This window comes from Macrobrachium rosenbergii, chromosome 56 (genome assembly GCF_040412425.1).
Source record: "Macrobrachium rosenbergii isolate ZJJX-2024 chromosome 56, ASM4041242v1, whole genome shotgun sequence".
Classification (NCBI taxonomy): Eukaryota; Metazoa; Arthropoda; class Malacostraca; order Decapoda; family Palaemonidae; genus Macrobrachium; species Macrobrachium rosenbergii.
In genome coordinates, this window is record NC_089796.1 from 48,144,225 (window position 1) to 48,166,644 (window position 22,420).

General features: G+C 36.8%; 1 protein-coding gene across 29 annotated transcripts in view; it reads left to right on the forward strand.

The window, feature by feature from the left end:
* Positions 1-22,420, forward strand: part of atl (atlastin GTPase) — a 496,293-nt gene that overhangs the window by 92,359 nt on the left and 381,514 nt on the right. For 15 of the 29 annotated variants that reach the window (XM_067100861.1, XM_067100852.1, XM_067100857.1 and 12 more), the window contains 2 exons: positions 1,350-1,431; positions 19,764-19,962. In XM_067100861.1, the coding sequence (XP_066956962.1) occupies positions 1,415-1,431; positions 19,764-19,962 (216 nt within the window). In that variant the 5' untranslated portion in view covers positions 1,350-1,414. The remainder of the gene's footprint in view (positions 1-1,349; positions 1,432-19,763; positions 19,963-22,420) is intronic. The other 14 variants (XM_067100868.1, XM_067100878.1, XM_067100874.1 and 11 more) reach the window with 1 other exon arrangement.

Here is a 22,420-nt window from a genome sequence, read left to right on the forward strand (position 1 = left end):
CTTTGGAAACAGCCTCTTTAAGTACTTTATTATGTTAACACACTTGGTATCCTGTAGAAGAGTAAGCAAATTCTGAGTTTGTTTTTTTTTTTTGTGCAGAAAAAAATTTAAGATATTAGTCTTTTCTTCTTGCCCTGGGTTTATAGCTAAGAGCAGTTTTAAGGGATTTCCCTTTTCAGGGTTGCTGCAGACCAAATTGTATCCCATTTAGGAGTAATGAGATGGAATCATATTTGTGCTGTGGAAGGGCACTTAGAATATTTGGATTACTGTATAACCTATTAGAGGTGATGTTAATCATTTTGTGCATCAGGATATCAAACACTACAATGTCTAAATGCATTGCCCTGTTCTCTGTTCTTTAGGTAAATTAGAGCATAAAAGCATAATCCTGATCTGTTACCGTTTCTGAGGGTAATTCTTAATGTGGAAGCCATTGCTGAGTCTTTTGAGATTTTGTCTCTGTAAAGCATAATGAATGGGCCATTAATGTTTTTCTTTTGAAATTGCAATCCCTGATCTGCTAGTCTTAGAGAGTCAAGTTTTTTCCTGAACCCAACAAAAGAGCAGCCCAGTATAGTCTCTTTTCATAATTTTAAAGCCCAGTCTTGAGTGTTGGGCAGGTTGAAGGTATAAAAATTATATAGGGGCATACCTCTGTTTCAGTTTGTATTCTCTTAGTTTTGACAATCGTTTGTTTGGCTGTTAAACACCCAAGCACAGGTCTTGTTAACACTTCTGCAGAGTCAGCTTTCCCCATAAGGCTTCTCCTACCTTGTCTCCTACCAGAGAGCCTTAGCCGCTGACAGGGATCCATCTTCTGGGAGCAGTAAAATCCAGAGAGAATCCCAGATCAGGTTAGAATGTTGGGGGTTTCAAGTAAAAAACCTTCAGTTTGCTTGGCTGAGCACATTCTTGAATAGCTACACTAACCCACCATCCTCATTTCAGTGTGGGAATCAGCTATCTTTAACAGTAGGTAAGATTCATTCCAAATAATACATTTTTAAATGAAATTCATTATTTGGATACCTTCCTACTGTTAAGTAGAATCGACTTAGCCTCCCTAGAACTTGATGGGCTGTAAAGAAGAATTCTGATGAGAACTAAAACATTTGAAATACCTGGTGGAGAACAGGTGAACTATACAGTCATCCAGGCTAGCCAAGCAATTATAATCTTTTTTATTTTGAGTGCTGACCACTTCGGCTGATGTGAAGACATAGCTCTCTTTAACAGTAAGTAAATATCCAAATAATAATTTTATTATGAAAATTAATATTAAAACAAGTTTGAAATGTTTTTAAGATCACATAACGAGGTTAAGTGTTTTTCCTTTATTCCTCCAGAAATAAAAGAGGTTCAAGAAGGATAGCATTGCATTGAGAGTGAACCATTTGGCCAGCTTTTCAGGATGCAGGTTGAAGAGCTGTGAGTTATTCAGTGTTTATATATAACTATATATATATATATATATATATATACAGTATATATATTGTATAATGTTGGTTTGGGATTGCTGCTTTTTGTCCAGTTATGTAGTTTGGTTTGATGTATTAACTCCAGTGTAAACGGTTGTTAATTCAGTACACTAACATTCTGGATTGTAAAATCTAGTGTTGTATATGCTGAATGCTCATACACTAACCTCCTTGTTGAATGTCAGGTTACTTGCAGAAATTGCAGGATACTAACATTACTATTTGTATTTATAACATATATTAATTAGCTCCAAAATAATAAAAAGAATACAGTAAAATTCCTTTTCTGCTTCATAATGGATGACACATAGCGCACCAATCAGACACCCTGTAGTACCTAGAGGAAAATCTCATAGGAGGGTGCCAAATGTTAACAGTGTCTGTTTAATGATATAATTAGCATCCTCCTTTGACCCTGGAATTTGACTGGTTTTTCGTGCCAAATACCAGGGTTTTTACTTAAATTTTGTGTGTGTGTGTGTGTGTGTCTGTGTTTGTGTCATGAATTTTTTTATTTTACTTTTCTAGAATATTTGGGTTGCCTTTTGCTTGGTTTTTTGCCATCTTGAAAGCTTACCTGATGTTATTTTAAGAAAGTTCTCTTGCTGTTGTTATTATCCACAAAGAATTGTATTGGTTCAAAAAATATGTTCTCAAGTCAGTGAAACAGTATACTGTAAATGTTGAATTGTAAAGGATCCCTAGTCATTTAATTAGTAAAGCAAATGAGAAAGGTTGTCATGAGTTAGTTGAAGCTGGCATCATGGTGTCTGTTTCCCATGCTGCTGGGTCACACCTTGCAGAGCAGTATGCTGAAAGTCTGTTCATGTTTGGGTGAAGACATATACTAAGGGCATGCACAACAGCTTCCACACGGCCTAGAAGACTGATGTCTACTGACCACTCTTACTGGAGAATCTGTATCTTACTGCTAATGGCATTGGCAATGAGATTTCAAACCCTTGGAATGATCCTCAGGCCTATCATTATGTTGTGTGCTTCATTCCAAAAGAAGCTTTTGACTTTCCAGCAGGCAAAGGGTTTTTTGAGTGAGTGCTTGCTTTGGACATGAAGTCCTCAGATTTGATGCCAGGCGTTATTCCCCCAAGGATAGTGGAAATGTTAGGTGGCTAGTGTAAGTGGCCCATAACTTGAGGATGTTTTGCTAGCATCTTTCTTGAGGGACCTGACTCCTGGAGTTTGGGGGTCCAGACAGTACACACCTGAGCTCTGTGTACTGGTATTTATGAATATCAGCATGTCTGGCACTGGAATAACCAGGGGAACACCTTACTTAGGTTTCTTTTGTCTTGCTACCATCATAGGTCCAGTAAATTTCCTCTGAGTCTGGCTTGGACAAGCCTGATTACTGTATCACCTGGCCAGCTTGAGTCTCATACATTTTGATCATGGACCCCACCATACACTGCAAGGTCCAGAAAGTTGTTCAGATATGATATAGAGGTTACTGCAGTGCTGGATAAGTGGGTGGGGGATATGTCTCCAGTGAAAAGGCTGCCCCTCTAGACTACTTCATCCAGTGACAGGTGTCTTGCTCTTCCTGTTCCTCCTCCTTTCCCCCCCCCCACCCAAATAAATAAAAGTGACATCTTGCATTACTGGAGATCTGTTCAGCCCTTGTAATCTTGGATGCACAGCCTGTGATCCACTTCTCATCTGTATGTGGTACACCTGTCATTTGGTTGTCTAGTATGCCAAAAACTTTTGCTTCCAGATGACAGTGCCTTTCAAACTAAACAATGTTTGATGCCTTAAGGACCAGGCTTTGATAGTAGACCAGTAGTATGAGGGCACCTAGGAGGCTTTCAGCACTGTGATGTGCAATGTCCTTCTCCAAGGTATTTGACTTGCTCTTTTACATTTTTAAATTAGAATGGTCCTCAAAACCACTGAAGGAGGCAGCTTGGTGGCTGAATTGAGTCCAGATGACAAAGTAATTAACTTGTCATTGATGAAATTTAATGTAACAGCTCATTGTGACTACACCAGAGGCAAGAAGATAGAGGAGCTAATGATTGTGAAAGTTCTGCAAGCTCAGCTAATTTCTTTGCAGCCTTGCATTCCTTTGGGAGCAGCATCACTCTCAAAGGGTGTCTTCATCATTGTCCAATGCCCTATGATGTTTTCTCCTGCAAAGAGGAAGTGTGCTTCATATAACTGGGTTGTTGTTGTTGGATCCTCAGTGTTCAAGGGAAATCAAGTGGCTCTTAAATTTGTTTCCTAAAGAATGGTGTAATTCCATAATTATTCCTATCTCCAAACCACAAAAAACCCAAGTAATTGGTTATAGACCAGTTTCTATAGCAAAGTTGCTTATGCATATTGTTAGAGAAAATGGCAATGTACTACTTGTATATAGATTAAAATAAAATGTTAACCTCGATCCAATTTGGATCACATAATAGCTGTAGATTCGCTGTCAAGCTGGAAGCTCACATCAGTAGAGGATATGAATGCAAACTAATCACATTAGCTATTTTCTTTGACATACAGAATGCTTATGATACCTCACGAAGATACTGAATTTTTGCAACATTGCAAAAAATTATATGTAAGGTCTCCTGCCAGTTTTTGTTGAAAACTTTAACATCATGCATGGCAAGTTTAAGTACTTAAACTGAGACTTTCTCATTTGAAACTTGGGTTCCACAGGGAAGTGTTTTTATTAGCACCCTCTTCATGCCAGCAATAAATGACACCCTTAGGCAGCTGCCAATTGGAATAAAAAATAATATTTATGTGGACGATTTTGCTATGTACTGCACAGTATCAGACATAAGACATGCAGCAGGTATCATTAACTTTGCTGTTGTAAAAATTGATACTTGGGCCTCATCAGTAAGTTTCCAATTCTCCATAGAAAAGACAACAGCAGTAATATTCTGTAATAATTATAAGTGAAAAAAATGAATGATTTTGAAGATTAGACATCACCATATAGAGTACCCTTAAATAAGAGTAAGACAAATTTTTTACATTACCATATAGAGTACCCTTAAGTCAGACAACAAATTTTTAGGCATTGACAAATCCAAACAGGAAAGTGCATGTAGCTGACATAAAAGCCCACTAAGTTAATGAATAAATTTGATTAAGAAATTGTATTTCACAAACTGGGGAGCTGACAGGCCAACCTTGACATCACTGTGCAAAGCACCTCTTAAGAGATTACCTTGAAGAAGTCACTGGATTTTACTATAAAACCATGCGTCTTGTGGTGAAGCCTTGTGACGAACAAGAGGGCACTCGAACAGTGAGATTTACTCTTCCCCCCCATTTGACCGTAGAAGTCTTCTCCCTCCATTTTTTTCCCTAATTAACCCTTAAACGCCGAGCCTCTATTTACAAAAGTGTCTGTTGTATGCCTGCGGCGTTCAGGAGTTAGTGCCGAAGCGGGAAAATTTTTTTTTCAAAAAATCATAGCACGCTTAGTTTTTAAGATTAAGAGTTCATTTTTGGCTCCTTTATTTTGTCATTGCCTGAAGTTTAGCATGCAACCATCAGAAATGAAAAAAATATTATCATATATAAATATTGAAATATATGACAGCGCAAAAAAATTTTTCATATACAATATTATCACAAAATGTGCTAGAGACTTTTCATTTGTTGTAAAATGAAGGAAATGATTGAATATTACTAGACTATAAGTGTTTTAGCTTACAATTGCAATTTTTAACCATTTGGGTAGAGTTAAAGTTGACCGAAGGTAGAATTTTTTATATTTATCGTGATTTATATGAAAATATTTCAAAACTAATGAAAGCTACAACCATGTGTTATTTTTTGTTGTACTCTACATGAAATTTTGCACATTTTCATATATAAAATTTTATGTGACAGCTAATAGAAAATGGTGCAAAAATTACAACAAAGTGACTAAAGAAATTCTGAGATTTTCAGCAGAGTTAGCGAGTAAGGAAAGTTTTTTTTAAATTCACCATAAATCGAAATATTGTGCTAGAGACTTCTCGTTTGTTGCAAAATGAAGGTAAATGATTGAATATTACTAGAATGTAAGAGTTTTAGCTTACAATTGCATTTTTTTACCATTTCGGTCGAGTCAAAGTTGACCGAAGGTTGAAATTTTGGCAGTTATCGTGATTTATATGAAAATATTTGAAAACTGATAAAAGCTACAACTATGAGTTATTTTTTGTTGTAAGTTGTATTCTACATGAAATTGCGCACATTTTTGTATTATAAAACTTCATGTAACAGCTAATAGAAAACGGTGCAAAAATTACGACAAAGTGACTAAAGAATTTCTGAGATTTTCAGCAGAGGTAGCGCGCGCGGATAAAAGGAAAAGTTTTTTTTTAAATTCACCATAAATCGAAATATTGTGCTAGAGACTTCTCGTTTGTTGCAGAATGAAGGGAAATGATTGAATATTACTAGAATGTAAGAGTTTTAGCTTACAATTGCATTTTACGACCATTTCGGTCGAGTCAAAGTTGACCGAAGGTTGAAATTTTGGCACTTACCGTGATTTATATGAAAACATTTCAAAACTGATAAAAGCTACAACTATGAGTTATTTTTTGATGTATTTTACATGGAAATTGTGCACATTTTCATATATAAAACTTTATGTAACGGCTAATAGAAAATGGTGCAAAAATTATGACAAAGTGACTAAAGAATTTCTGAGATTTTCAGCAGTTAGCGCGGACGTAAGGAAAAAGTTTTTTCAAAAATTCACCATAAATCGAAATATTGTGCTAGAGACTTCTCGTTTGTTGCAAAATGAAGGTAAATGATTGAATATTACTAGAATGTAAGAGTTTTAGCTTACAATTGCATTTTTCGACCATTTCGGTCGAGTCAAAGTTGACTGAAGGTTTAAATTTTGGCACATTGTGATTTATATGAAAATATTTCAAAACTGATAAAAGTTATAACCATTAGTTATTTTTTGTTGTATTCTACATGAAATTGCACACATTTTCATATGTAAAACTTTATGTAACTGCTAATAGAAAATGGTGTAAAAATTACGACAAAGTGACTAAAGAATTTCTGAGATTTTCAGCAGAGTTAGCGTGCGCGGACATAAGGAAAAAGTTTTTTCAAAAATTCACCATAAGTCAAAATATTGTGCTAGAGACTTCTCGTTTGTTGCAAAATGAAGGTAAATGATTGAATATTACTAGAATGTAAGAGTTTTAGCTTACAATTGCATTTTTCGACCATTTCAGTTGAGTCAGAGTTGACCGAAGGTTAAAATTTTGGCAGTTATCGTGATTTATATGAAAATATGTCAAAATTGATAAAAGCTACAACCATGAGTTATTTTCTATTGTATTCTACATGAAATTGCGCACATATTCATAAATAAAACTTTATGTAACGGCTAATAGAAAACGGTGCAAAAATTACGACAAAGTGACTAAAGAATTTCTGAGATTTTCAGGAGAGTTAGCTGATGCTTTCTTTTGGGAGAAGAAAGAAATTCACGCATGCGCTGCTGGGTCACGCTTGTAAACAAAACAACAGCGTGATCCGTGAACTCCCAGCATCCCTCAAGGCGCGTGATTTAAAATTTTTTGCAAATGAGGCCTATAAGTATTTTTCCATGAATATTTAAAGAACTTTTTGTATTCGACGTATTTTACGTCCACTCGGCACCCGACAGACAACTTTTGTCGATGTAAAATACATCCAGTCAGCGTTAAAGGGTTAATATAGAAATGCATAAATGTTGTAATTACAGTATATTATTATTATTATTATTATTATTATTATTATTATTATTATTGAAAATTAGTACAGGCAGTCCCTGGTTATCGGCGACCTCAGTTATTGGCAATCTGGTTTCATGGCGACGATAACTGAACTTTCAGCACCAATGTGCTCTGATTCCCGGTTATTGGTGCCGGTAACCAGGGATCGGCGCTATTACCGCCGATTTTCGGTTATTGACGATTTTTGGTTATTGTCACGCTGTCGAGAACGGAACCCCCTCCGATAACCGGGGACTGCCTGTGCTTATTAGGTAAATCATTTATTTATCATACAAATAAAAATAAACATACCATAAAAATTCTCTCATCTCAGTAAGAGAGAGAGAGAGAGAGAGTGCTCTGTGCAGTCAGAGCTCTGCTCTGAGGTACTATCTGAGTATAGGATAGAAAAGATCAGAGGTCCATCCAGTAACCTCTGGTGTTCAGTTAAGTATTACTGACACGTCTCTGAATAGGCCATACTTGTCTGACACATGGACACTCAATGAGCAGCCCACATAACCCAGCTCCCAAATGCTCAGAATGCCAAGTGATTGTAGCGATTAAACATGTATTATGTAGATGTCCAAAATATAACCAACAGCAGTTATCAAGTTTTGAAAATAGGTTGATTGGTGAAATTTTATGAGAATCTACAGCATTTTCAGTTGTTCCAGTTTATACATTCATTAGGAGCTGTAAGTTAGCCCTTAAACGCTGAGCCTCTATTTACAAAAACGTCTCCCGTATGCCGGCGGCGTTCGGGAGTTAGCGCCGAAGCGGAAAAAAAGTTTTTTTCAAAAAGTCACAGCACTCTTAGTTTTTAAGATTAAGAGTTCATTCTTGGCTCCTTTTTTTTTGTCATTGCCTGAAGTTTAGTATGCAACCATCAGAAATGAAAAAAAATATCATTATCATATATAAATATTGAAATATATGACAGCGCAAAAAAAATATTTCATATATAATTTTATACAAATCGCGCTGTGAGCAAAACGGTTAAAGCCAATGGGTTAATTTTTTTTCTTTGTTTTGTACACTAAATTGCGATGATTTTGGTATATAGCAAATTGTAAAACGATCAAAGCAACACAGAGCAAATATTATCACAAAATGATGCATGAATTCGTAACGCACGGACGTAAAAAAATGTTTTTTTAAAAAATTCACCATAAATCGAAATATTGTGCTAGAGACTTCCTGTTTGTTGAAAAATGAAGCTAATTGATTGAATATTACTAGACTGTAAGTGTTTTAGCTTAAAATTGCAGTTTTCACCATTTCTGTCGAAGTTAAAGTTGACCAAAAGTAGAATTTTTCTATTTATCGTGATTTATATGAAAATATTTCAAAACTGATAAAAGCTACAACCATGAGTTTTTTTTCTGTTGTATTGTACATGAAATTGCACACACATTTTCATATATAAAAGTTTATGTAACGACTAATATAAAACAGTGCAAACATTACGACAACGTGATTTAAAGAATTTTTGAGATGTTCGCCGAGTTACCGCACGGACGTAAGGAAAAAGTTTTTTAAAAATTCACCATAAATCGAAATATTGTGCTAGAGACTTCCAATTTATTGCAAAATGAAGGTAAATGATTGAATATTACTAGAATGTAAGAGTTTTAGCTTACAATTGCATTTTTTCGACCATTTCGTCGAAAGTTAAAGTTGACCGAAGGTTGAAATTTTGGCAGTTATCGTGATTTATGTGAAAATATTTCAAAACTGATAAAAGCTACAACCATGAGCTATTTTCTGTTGTATTCTACATGAAATTGCGCACATTTTTATATATAAAACTTTATGTAATGACTAATGTAAAACGATGCAAACATTACGACAACGTGACAAAAGAATTTCTGAGATGTTCAAGCGAGTTACAGCGCAGAGACGTAAGGAAAAAGTTTTTTTTCAGAAATTCACCATAAATCTAAATATTGTGCTAGAGACTTCCAGTTTGTTGCAAAATGAAGGTACATGATTGAATATTACTAGAATGTAAGAGTTTTAGCTTATAATTGCGTTTTTTTACCATTTCGGTCGAGTCAGAGTTGACCGAAGGTTGAAATTTTTTGTAGTCGACGTACGGTACGTCCACTTGGCACCCAACAGACAATTTTAGTCGACGTATGATACGTCCAGTAGGCGTTTAAGGGTTAATTGGTAAAATATAAAAAATAATTTATGGTGATACAAAAACCCATGGGGCACATAACATATAAAAAAATAAATTTAAAAACCTTATTTTATTCTGATATAAAAAAATAAATTTAAAAACCTTATTTTATTCTGATATTTATCGTTAGTTTTTATTTTTTGTGCAGATGGAATTGTGAGTAAGTGTATTAAATGTGTGCATATGTTCCATTGTAGAAGCATATGCATTTTTGCATGTTTATTTTTAAAATTCCATTTTCATTCATCATTTAATCCCAGTGCTTGGCCTATGGCCTAGACCTGGTACTCCATTTCATTTTAACCCTTAAGGGATGGGCTAATTATATATCACGCAACCCCCTGGACTGGGCAAACTGTGAGGTTGGCCAATTTAAGAAAAAACACACCAATGGAAAGCGGGAGATATGCAAATGCGAATGGAGTAAGAAAAAAAATTCTAAAAAATTTTCCCTACCTTCCATGGGAAGTTGAAAATGACCATTTACAACCTTGTGTGGGGCCTCTTTCACAAAATGCTAGTAAATTTTACCAAAGTTATAACTGTCATCATCATATCATATCTTAAAAGATAAGAACTAAAACCAGCAGCAATCCCTGGGTATATTTAAATTATAAAGAGAAAATGGAAGCTGTCTTCAAGCAAGGACAGTGGGAGCAAATGGGATTTTATGAAAAAACAGTTTATATTGGCAAAGAATAGTATTTTCATCACAAACTAGAAACTGCTGGAATAATCTGTTTGTATATCTTATTTATGATTTAGACTAAGTTTCTAGATGGTACATGAAAAGTCAAGGCAGTTAAGGCTTAGATGACTTACCAATACAGTATATGACATGCAGAAGCAAAATTTTAAGGTTGTGATCTTAAATGGACTTGCAGTATGTACTACTTTAATTTTTTTTAAAGCCATTAGTCTAAGTTTTTTAAAAAGGATTATATTAGTTTTGAAAAATCAGTTATTCCCATTAGAGCATTCATTTAACCTGTGAATTAAAATTTAGCATATCACTTTGACTTAAGTAAGGTCTTGTACAAGTTTGAGATTTCATCATGACTTGCCATTAACAAAATCAGTTTACCTTTTCAAATCCAGGGACCTCTTTCAGCTAAGGATATGGATGCTTCCTTGGCCTTTTATGAATTGCTTAAAATATATTTTTATTGCATACTGTAATTGACCTAATTTTACCAGTAAAATTTGTGTTTTCACAAATTATAGAATGGAATGTTTTTTGAAACTATACGTAATACAAAAATTTCTTAATATGCAAAACTCTGTAGAGTAATGTTTTTTGAAATAATACAATACAAAAATTTCTTAATGTGCAAAACTCTATAATGTTTTTTGAAACAATACAATACAAAAATTTCTTAATGTGCAAAACTGTAAAATGACATTCTATCATAGTGTATGCACTATACATAATGAAACTTTTTTCATGTGTTTTTGTAATGAGATTAAGAAAAAATCCAAAGATATTTTAAGATGCTGAAAACTTCTAAACAATAAAATTTATAGGGGTCTCCAAATTAATTGTAGAGGTTAAATATGAGTACATTGCAAGTGGTTATATAGTAATCCAAAAAGTATTAAAGCGATGAAGAAAGAAATAAATCATAAAATAAATTTTGATATACTGTACTATTTTTTTAATAAAGACAGGACTTGTGTTTATATCTTTGGTCGTAAGTAATTCACCCTTGTAATTAGGGTAAACGATGGGTGATATGTAACTTATCTGGCATTGAGGAGTTATTTGTTTACTCATTTTTGTCCTCTGTCATTTCATGATAGTTACCTACTGTATTTATGCAAAACATTTGTATTGGGCAAAATCTGCCTTGACTATATAAAGAAAAAGATAGTCACAGTAGATACTCAAGACGAGATATTGGTTTAGCAGATGTTACTCACGAAATATTACTAGTCAGTCATAACCTGTATGATATTAATGAAATGTGACATTGGATAGTTCTAAGCTTGTATTTTAGAAAACCCCATGAACTAACAGTAGCAAAATGTTTGTTCTTTTTTTCCTTCAAGTACCTGTTTCTCTGGCAGTTTTGTATTTTATGTTTTTACAAAATTTAAAAATTTAAAATATTTTTATTATTCCAAGTTTGTGTCTCATATATTTGACTGTTTTGCAATGTTTGTTCCTATGGGCTTGTAAACCAAAGACTTTTAAGTTGAGAGCCTTCAGCACATTTATGTGAACTGGTTGTAAACTTGGAAACAAGAATACACTGTGGGAGATGGGAGGTGAGGGGTGAAATACCCCAGTACTAGGTGGTCACTTTGTCATCACCTGACAACAAGCATGGACATATTATCACTCTTCTTTGTGTGACAGCTGGACTTGGATGAATAGCTCACTACTTTATTTTTACTTTAATTTTGTATACTTTGCTGTTGTTTTTGTTTTATGTCTAGTGTCTTTGTTATGTTTTATTCAGTGGAGATTAAACTTGAGCAACATTGGTGTAGGAGACTTGACCACCCATGGGGTTGATTTTTGTCTCCCACCTAGGTAAACCCACAGAAGCATTGTTCATTCTGTAGGAGAAAAATGTGTTCATTGTTACCCTTGTGAGAAAAGTGCTGATTGGTCTTCTCCTAGTGGGAAAAATTAAAAAGTAGGAAAAAGTCCAAAAGACATTTGCTGACATCAAGGTGTACCCTACCAGGGCTGCTGCCAGATCTTTCTAAGTCTTTAATTCTACCAGCATTCGTTCCTTTCCCACCTCATAAGAGAGTTTCTTCACCTAGGAAGGATACCTCTCTTGCTCCAGAAAGACTTGTTCAATGCTGTTTCCTCAGGAGAGGAAGGCACTGTCTTGGTTAGTGTTCCTCCAGCAGTTCCTTTGTTCAGTGTTATTGATGATGGTAATTTTCCAAAAGCAAGTAAGAGGTCAGCGATTGAATAATTGAGAAAGATCTGGCATACATTACATATTCCAGGTAGTCCATCATTAACCACTTTTCTTGATGACTTGGCAATGGAGAAAAAGGATTTGCCTTGAGCCACTATTCAGATGACAACTGACACTGAAATTGTATCATGCCTGCTGCTTCAGTATCTTTACTGTCAAAGCCTTATGGTAGCTGTTCCTTTGGTAGATTCCTTGATATCCTTGGTTCTAGCCTTGGCCACACCACCAGCTTGGAAGGTGAGTACTGGTTGTAAGAAGAGAGGGGAAAACACAATCATTATTCCTCCTTTTCATCCTACTCATCATCATTGTCTTCATACACGTCTTCCTCCCAGAACTCATCTCCACCATTTAGGGGAATACAGAAGAAAGAGAAGTCTAAGGTCTTGTGTAGGAAGTCAAGATAGTTTCCTCACATGTTCCTCTTTCTTGGGAAGGGTGTGGTTGTCATACCTGTAGCAGGCAGGGCTGCCTCTCCTGCACAAACCTACTTTGACAAGAAAACTGCTCCCTTCTAATCTCCTTTGGGCTCTGGTTCACATCAGCATGAGCATGCTAGCCCAGCACGTGCTCAGTCTGCGGGCCAAGTGTGTGACAGCTTGTTGTAGATATGCTCCTCATATCTAAGGAATTGTGTGGGATGATCATAAGCAGCCTGTTAGTTCTGAGCTTGGGAGAACTCCAGGCCATGAGTGCTTGATCAATGAGGTAGGTGGTTGCTCTCTCCTTTTGGGAGTGCATAGAGTGGAACCTAGACCATCTTCTCATTTGGGGCATCTGCATTATTGGGACCACATGCAATCCAAGGGCTCTCATTTGAGGGAGAGATCCCTGATCGCTTCTACCTTTTATGTATGCAGTTCACCAAGGTACAGGAGGAGCGTGTGATGAGTGGTAAACGGACTTATCCTCCCCAGTGTTGCCATGTTTGGTGGTTCCGTAGACTAAGGACAATCCTCCCCAGTGTTTTCGTGTTTGGTGGTTCCTTAGACTAAGGACAAGGGATAGGGGAGTCAGTCTTGATTTCATATAGATGGATAAGGTTATCTCCCTCATTTTGAGTTATATTCCTCAGGAGAGCAGCTTAACATTAAGGAATAGTTAAGTGTTAGGTTCTTTGCTTCTCTTCCCAAAGGGTAGTGTTGATGCAGTAATTGAGCCTAGGATATTCCCCCTTGATTTGGGACCACCTTGCCGTGGTGAGGGGGGCTCTTGAACCCCAGGAATCTGTTCCTGGGTTTGTGTCCAAGATTCCCATATACCATTATATACAGTATATTATTTTGGATTAAATTTGTGGAATTTTCCACTTTTACTAAAATTTATTGGACCTGATAAATAGGAAAAGATATCCTAGCTGGGAATGAGTTAATATCTGAAGCTAAATAGTGAAAACTGTGGTAGGACCATCAACTGCCTGATAATGCTCAGACCTGAGAATTACCAGATTAATAGCTCAAAGGCAGAACTATTCTTTAGGGCTGGACCACGGAACCCAGGGGGGTGTCTGGCTCTTGGGATAGGACTCTCAGCGTTCTATCCGGTTTGCCCATTAGGATGGAAACGATTGTATTCTTGAAATACTCTCAGTCCTAGCAAGCGGGTTTGGCTTACACTTGGGCTACTCTAATCATGTTGTGCCATCCCCTGTGGGATAGGGTAGGGGGCAGACATTTTGGAATCAGTTCTCACTTTTGCCATTGGTGGAAGAATAAACTCCATGAAAGGCTGATGATATTTTTTTTAAGGCTTTTAGGTTTACTTTTTTTTTTATACTTGAATCTTTATGAAAAGCCGTTGTAAGGATTCAAGTACCCCTGGGCCCTTTGTTGACACTGTCTCAGCACAGCTAACAACCCCTGAAATCGCCTCTGACATCCTTTGTCTAGAAAAAAAAAAAAATCTTAATGTAATTACATTGCAACCATATGGTCCAGTGCAGAGCAAACCAAAAAAAAGCAAATACCATCGTGACCCAACCTTGACTCACTTTGACTCCTATTTTGGGAGTGGCAGTTGGTCAAGGTTTCTAACCTTAGAAACTGACCAAAAAATATTAGCACTCAAGTTGGAAAATTATTTATTGAGCAGACACACTACAACTGAAATGTCGTTTAGACAAATAAAAGAAAAGACATGGCTTATAGAAGCCACAACAAAAAGTCAGTCTGAAAATTACTTAACAATAAAAAATTTAGATAACATAAATATAAAAATAAAAAAAACATGATACTATGAACAGTATTCAGAGTACCATTGTACTTCCTGAGAATAATAATGAGCCGGTTGAAAAGAAAATGCTATTGGAATCACTTAAAAAGAGATACCCCAGAGTACAGGGTTGTGAACTATATGATCTGCCAAGTAAACAGATGAATAAACAAATCTTAAAAATGGCAAAAATAAAATTTGAAGGTCAAGATCTACTTCAGAAAATAAAAATTTTAGGCCAAACCAGAGAAGTAAGACCATACGTCCCAAAGCCGCTACAGTGTAAAAATTGTAGTAAATATGGACATGCGAAAAAATATTGCTGAAATGAACCTGTGTGCGCATATATTTGATCTGAAGAACACGCCACCAATGGAAGTGCAGCGAACCATAGTGTATAAACTGTGGAAAAGACCATCATGAAAGATCCAAAGAATGCATATACTATGTATACAATACAGTTGAAAATATTACAAGAAAGATCTGGAATGTCTATAAAAGAAGCTAAATTAGAATTGAAAGTAAGAGGAATTCAAGATTCGTCTAAGATATACATACTTTTCAATAACAAGAACCAATAATGAAACAAAAATGCTTACAAGTAGAAATAACAGAGCACAGAAAAGTAAGTTTCAAGAAGAAGTTAATGCTTCAGAAATAAAAACTAAAATGTTAAAGAATAAAGAAATAGGCACAAATGGGATGGATAATATTTTATCCAATTCATTTGAAATATTAATGCAAATAGGAACACAGGAGGATGCTACCACAGAAGTAACAGAAGAGAGTCGTGATGGAGTGGAAATTAAAGGTAAAAAAAGGCCTTTGGAGAGAGAACCCACCCAAAATGAAAAAACCAACTATAATTAGAGCAACATCGGTTAAACCAAAGACAAAGGATATAAAGAAAGAACAAAAACAAACTAAGAATGTACCTTTATCTCTTAAAATAATAGTAAAACCTATGGATACAGATACCCAAAACACTGAAGTTAAAGATAACAATGACTGTGTCAAGGGAGAAGAAATTACTCCATCACCAATAATTGGTAAAAGAGCAAATGAAACAATGTACATGAAAACACATGTGGATGTAATGATTGTTTTGTAGAGTTGTGCAATAATAACAAAAACATAAAAGATGGTTTAACAAACATTATAAGAAATCTTATGAAATATAGAAATAAAGAAACCACAGATTTGAGTACCCATGAAAAAGGCTGCATGTGCATTGAGCACTTAGTGTATTATAAAGAAAAACAATTGAACGTCGTGAGTAAATTATTAGAAAAAAATCCAAGTTGATAATATAAAAAAAGAGAGTAAAACGCGACCACTATAATAAAATATTTTCAGTAACTATATTATACAATGAAACGTAAATGGTCTGCAGACCAGATTACACCTAGGAGAAATACAACAATTACTAAAAGAGTACGAACCAATGATATTATGTTTACAACATGTCAACAAAACAAGATCAGCAATAGGTAAATATACCTTAGCATCTAGATCTAGAGAGGAAAAAGGAAATTTAGGTACTGCTATATATGTACATAAGTTATGTTATGACATAGTACCTCTAAAATTTACTGATCTGCAAATATCGAGTATTAGAGTACGAATAAAGAACGAAAATTGTTTAATATATAATTTATACAACCAACCTAATAATGTAGTCTTAGGGTATCTGTCATTCTTCGGAGAGCACCTGCCACATGGGTGGAGTCACTATCGCTCACTACAATGGCAACTGAAGCAGCATTGTAAAGGGAGTGTCATTAAGGCCTTCCCCTCCAGAGATGCCTCTGTTCTCATCATATTGGAGAAGGGTTGCGGCACACACCTGAGAGGAAAGCTCATTTCAGGTGTGTGAGGCCTCAGGACAAACATCATGCATCGTCTTTATGTAAATGTTGTGGAGAAGTTAGTGGTGTGGTTGGAGGTACAGTTGTTCCAAGAACAGTTGAAAGGGAACTGGATCTCCACAACCCTACCAGTTTCAGACAAGATATAACATACCATGTATCTCCCTCACCCTCTTTGCTGGAGCCAAAGCCAAGAAGACTTGAATGGTGGAAATATATTCTCTTCCATCCTGGGATTTATGCCAGACTTTGTTGGTGGTGATCAGGATGAGATGCTACTTTGTCCTGTCTGCAGTATCAAGTATTATATGAAAAGGACCCACTCTCTGAGGCCAAGGTGTAAGAAACTTTGTTTAACCCTTTAACGCCAACTGGACATATTTTACGTCGACAAAAGTTGTCTGTCAGGTGCCAAGTGGACGTAAAATACGTCGACTACAAAAATTTTTTTTAAATATTCACGGAAAAATACTTATAGGCCTCGTTTGTGAAAAATTTTAAATCGCGCCTTGAGGGATGCTGGGAGTTCACGGATCACGCTGTTGTTTTGTTTACAAGCGTGACCCAGCTGCGCATGCGCGAATTTCTTTCTTATCCCAAAAGAAAGCATCAGCTAACTCTGCTGAAAATCTCAGAAATTTTTTAGTCACTTTGTTGTAATTTTTGCACCATTTTCTATTAGCCTGTACATAAAGTTTTATATATGAAAATGTGCGCAATTTCGTGTAGAATACAACAAAAAATAACTCATGGTTGTAGCTTTTATCAGTTTTGAAATATTTTCATAAAAATCACAATAAGTGCTGAAATTTCAACCTTCGGTCAACTTTGACTCGACTGAAATGGTCGAAAAATGCATTCTAGTAATATTCAATCATTTACCTTCATTTTGCAACAAACAGGAAGTCTCTAGCACAATATTTCAATTTATGGTGAATTTTTGAAAAAAACTTTTGTTTACATCCGTGCGTTAGGAATTCATGCATCATTTTGTGATAATATTTTCTCTGTGTTGCTTTGATCATTTTACAATTTGTTATATACCAAAATCATCGTACAATACAGTAAAAAAAATAGCTCATTAGCTTTAACCGTTTTGCTCACAGCACAATTTGTATACAATTATATATGAAATTTTTTTTTGCACTGTCATATATTCCAATATTTAAATATGATAATGATATTTTTTTATTTCTGATGGTTGCATACTAGACTTCAGGCAATGAGAAAAAAAGGAGCCAAAAATGAACTCTTAATTTAAAAAACTAAGCGTGCTGTGATTTTTTGAAAAAAACTTTCTTTCCGCTTCAGCGCTAACTCCCGAACCTCGCCGGCATACGGCAGACACTTTTGTAAATAGAGGCTCGGCATTTAAGGGTTAATACAGGTAGGCATAAGGAGGAGGTTTCCAAGAATACCATCTCCTGGTTTGTGAGGTAATAAAGGTAGTCTAACCCCCCTTGGAGGAGACTGGCCTTCCTTCTTACTCAAGAGTACACAGAGTCAGGGGTATGGACCCTTCTCTTGCTTTTGGGAAGAACTCGGTACATCAGGTAATGAAGGCAGGAGTCATGCATAAGCTGACTACCTGTACCTCATTCTGCCAAAGGGAAGTCGCCCGAAAATCCCTGGATACATTCTCTTGAGGGCCTATGATGGCTGCTCAGAAGCTGTGTAAGCACCCGAAGTGTCTCTTTTGAGTACCATAGCCCATATAATATAGGACTGCAAATGTAGAGTGTCTGGACCCTTCTTTTCTTATACTTATAAAAGCAAAATCTTGATTGAAGTTTATACTAGTATGAGATACTAGTATGAGCAGCCAGTTCTGATTATTCTTAGAATGCGTCCCCTTCTGTCCTTTTTATTAAACAATGGGGGAAAAGTTACTGGGTAGGACTTGTTCTGAACCCATTACTTTGTAATAACCAATCTGAGTTGCCTACCAACCTGAAATTTCCTGTGGGAGATGTCATGGTTCTCTGAACTCCTTCAATAGAACGCCATTTACCTTAACATAGTTTATTTTCTCTTTCTATACAGCGCTGAATGGCCTTCTTGGCCCCAGTGCCTGGGCTTATGCCATAAATATCATAAAGCCATCCATCCTCACACGGACAGGCTGTTCTTGCTTCTGGTCCTGCTACTCTGGTTAAACTTTTTGCCGTAAAGGTAGTAGGTTAAGAGTCTGTCATCCCTGATTACATATGCAACCTGGAGCATTTTTGAACCCACATCAACCACCCTTCTTTGTCCCTGTGGTTGGAGGAAAAGGTGTCTGGAAAGTGTGGGTGGAGGGAGGGTTATTCCCCCATTCACCTTCCTCCCCCATCTCCACCATGGTATAAAAGTTAAGTATACCTTAGTTTAACCAGACCACTGAGCTGATTAACAGCTCTCCTAGAGAGGGCTGGCCCGAAGGATTAGATTTATTTTACGTGGCTAAGAACCAGTTGGTTACCTAGCAACAGGACCTACAGCTTATTGTGGAATCCGAACCATATTGTGCCGAGAAATGAATTTCTATCATCAGAAATAAATTCCTCTAATTCTTCATTGGCTGGCCAGAGACTCGAACTCGGGCCTAGCAGAGTGCTAGCCGAGAACTCTACCGACTCATCCAACGAGGAACTGACCATGGTGTACTATTGTTTCCAAGTTGATACTTGGTTCACACATGCACTGAAGACCATCTACACAAAGGCTTTGGTTTGTATACCTAAGAAAAATACAGATTGTTTTAAAAAATGTCTAATTTTTCTTGATGATGTTTATTGAGGTTTCCATGCCAAAAGTTTGCATTGTTGACAAATCTTGGTTCACCATAATTTTGATATTAGTGTAAGTTCATAATATTTCTGTGGTGTCTTGTATTTTCCATTGTCAGATGGTCAGATATTTTTATTTATAGTTGAATATATTGTTATTCTGCTGTATTTTAACTTGTAACTCTTAGTTGTTTATTTTCTTTGTCTTGTATTTTTCAGTATCAGATGGTCAGATATTTTTATTTATAGTGTATTGTATTATTTAATCAGTTGCATTTTCAGCTCAATTTTTAGTTTTAATTTTCTTTCTGATTTGTAGTAACCAGTGTTGTACTATCAGAAAGAAATTAATTTGCATAATTTTTCTCATACATTAAGGCAGGTTCAGATTTTTTGTGCTGGATGACTCGTGTGCCTATAAATGTAAATCGATTCAAAAGCAATGACTTGACACTTGTGAGAATTGGAGGTAAACTTTGAATGTAATGTGGAAGGTTGTCATATTTGAATTACAAAATGCATGATGTGAAAGTACATAACACTTTTGTATTTCTCTTGCAGAATGGATGGCCACCCAGTGCCAGTCCTCATTTTGAATGAGGAAACAGATACTTTTGAGTTAGATGAGGAAGCTTTAGAAGAAGTTCTGCTGAATCCTAAGATTGCTGACAAATATGTGTGTGTCCTTGCTGTTGCTGGAGCCTTCAGAAAAGGCAAATCCTTTCTTCTTGATTTTCTTCTTCGATATATGACTGCACAGGTAGGTTTATGCTATTTTGTTATATTTTGGGAGACTCAAAAAAATTGAATGCCTCAACTTGTAGGAACTGTGTTAACTTATTTATTTTGTTCCAGTATTCTGTATGGAGTGTAGTTACACTTCAAGTACAGTATGCTAGTGTTTTGTATTTAGAGTGGAGCAGTTTTCTATGTGGCTTAAATGTTACAGATTCCTCCACTTTCGTGTGTTTTTGTTATGAACTTTCCCTTTATAGAAAACCTTTGACTGTTTTCAGGGTATTAAAAAACTGCAGATTCAAACAACTCATTTCATATTAAAGTATCAATATACTTCTATATGATATCCCAAGAAAATGACAAATTTTTGAAGTGATTTGTATTTTTCTTAACATACAAACCTGAGGTCTTTACATAGGGGATGTACTTTCAGCGCAAGCTGGAGCTGGCCAATTAACTTAAAATAAGGTGGATATTGATAGTTGGCTACGGACAGAAGGGGAGGAATCCCCTCCATCCAGTTGATATGCATTCACTTTACCTTTTGGCCCGGGAAGCAGAAGGAGGTCTGGCTAAAGGTGGGTCATTTATGTAAAGACCTCAGGTTTGTATGTAAGGAAAAATACAAATTACTTAAAAAATTTGTCATTTGTTCCTACTCGTATACAAACCCTCAGTCTTTACATAGGGGAGACTTACTCCTTGGTGGGAGGATTCTGAGCAAATATCTGAACTGACTGGTAGTTTGCCTCACTTGGGGCCTCTTTCCTGGTCATGTACAATCAAAGGAAGGAGACCCATGCCTCTGGTCTGTTGAACATTTGTGATGTTGAATTGCCAGACTTTTGGGCCTTCAAGTAAATGGAAGGTAACGTCATTGATTCGAAAATAGGTTTGGATGAACCCATATTGTCGGGGACAATAAAGTTGAAGATAACCAACAGGTCTGTTCATTGTTAGCCCCTCTCTCCCCTTGCTAGAGAGAGGGTAGGAGTTGCATCTGTTAATCCAAAAAGAGGTAGGTTATACACAGGATACTCAGTCATCTAGAACACCTGCATGCACGCCCATCCAGCACATGACAGTTGCTAACTGTCCCTCAGAAGGGTATAAAAGAGGAGGTAGGAGGCCAGTCCCACACGTGCCCCCTCTTTTGCAGCCATACACCTTATGTGAGGTGCTACCTGTGCTCAAGAGCTGGGTGGTCTACATGACTGTTGAGCAGCCACCACAGAACCCAAGGAAAAAGAGTCCGAGTATCTGTGGGCAATGTCCCGAAGGTGAAAAAGGAGGCAAATGTGGTCTGTTTTGACTGGATTCCTGTCCTTAGTACTTGCCTGACAGGTTCTTCCTGTATGCTAGGGGCAGACTAATGCCCCTGACCTTATGAAATCTCGCCCGGAACATATTGTTGTCCACCATGTCAGCTGTGGAGTACATCTGTTTGATCATACATAAAGTAAAAAAAAAATGGAGCTCCTAGACACCACTTCTTGGCCGAGCCAGAACCAACAAGAAGTTGTTGTCACTTAGTTTGGAGGTGAAGTCCGAAGTGGTAACACAATAAGCCTTCGGGCACTTGGTAGCCTTTAGGGTCCTTGGAAATGGTATGCTCATACATTTTTGATCACCCGATGAATCAGGCAGAATGTCAGGAAGTCGTACAGGAGTAAAGGAGCACTAGAGCTCTCTATATGAGCTTCCAAAGAATAGTGGAAATCTCTGAAAATCATCTCAGTTGTCCTTGTCCACACAGGACAGGACTAAGAGGAAAACCGTGGTGAAGCTTCTTGGTGAACACTTGGGAGTCCCCTAACTACTTAGCCAGTGCTCCTGTGTCAATCAAGAAAAACCTTTACTTCAAATCCTGACAATATCTACAACAAGGTCTAATTCCGTCAAAACACCTGTCTTGCTCCCTTTTCAACGAAAGTCAAACTCCAAATCCCTGTGAGACTTCTTGAGGATGAACAAAATGCCAGAGGTGGGAGCTTTCTTCAGCAAGCTCCTAAATTTGGGGCACAAAAGTCCCTGTCTGCAAAAGAGAGGACTTTGAGACAATAATTGTTGCTAAAATGGAAGAAGTGTTGGCTCTACTTGTAGCTTTTAGGCGAGAATGGAAGAGACTCAAGAGAGAGACAAAACGCTTGTGAGAAGGTTGTATGGTCTGATACTGAAGAGGTGGCGCCTAGTGCCCGGGTTGTGGCGCCGGATGCCTGACAGCTGGTGCCAGACAGACAGGTGGATGCATGGGCACAGATGAATCCTCAAACACGGGAGAACACTTGGACACTGGGCGCTCAGATCCCATTGGTAGCTTGGAATGCTTCTTAAAGGAGGAAGACCGCTTTGGAGCCAAATACTGGTGCTCTACCACCAAAGGCTCAGGAGACAAATGACTGGGACTGTCCCAGAAGCTACACGTAGGTTTGGGACTATGCTTCTGTTCTCTGGGCCGCTTACGAGGAAGCAGGGAAGTG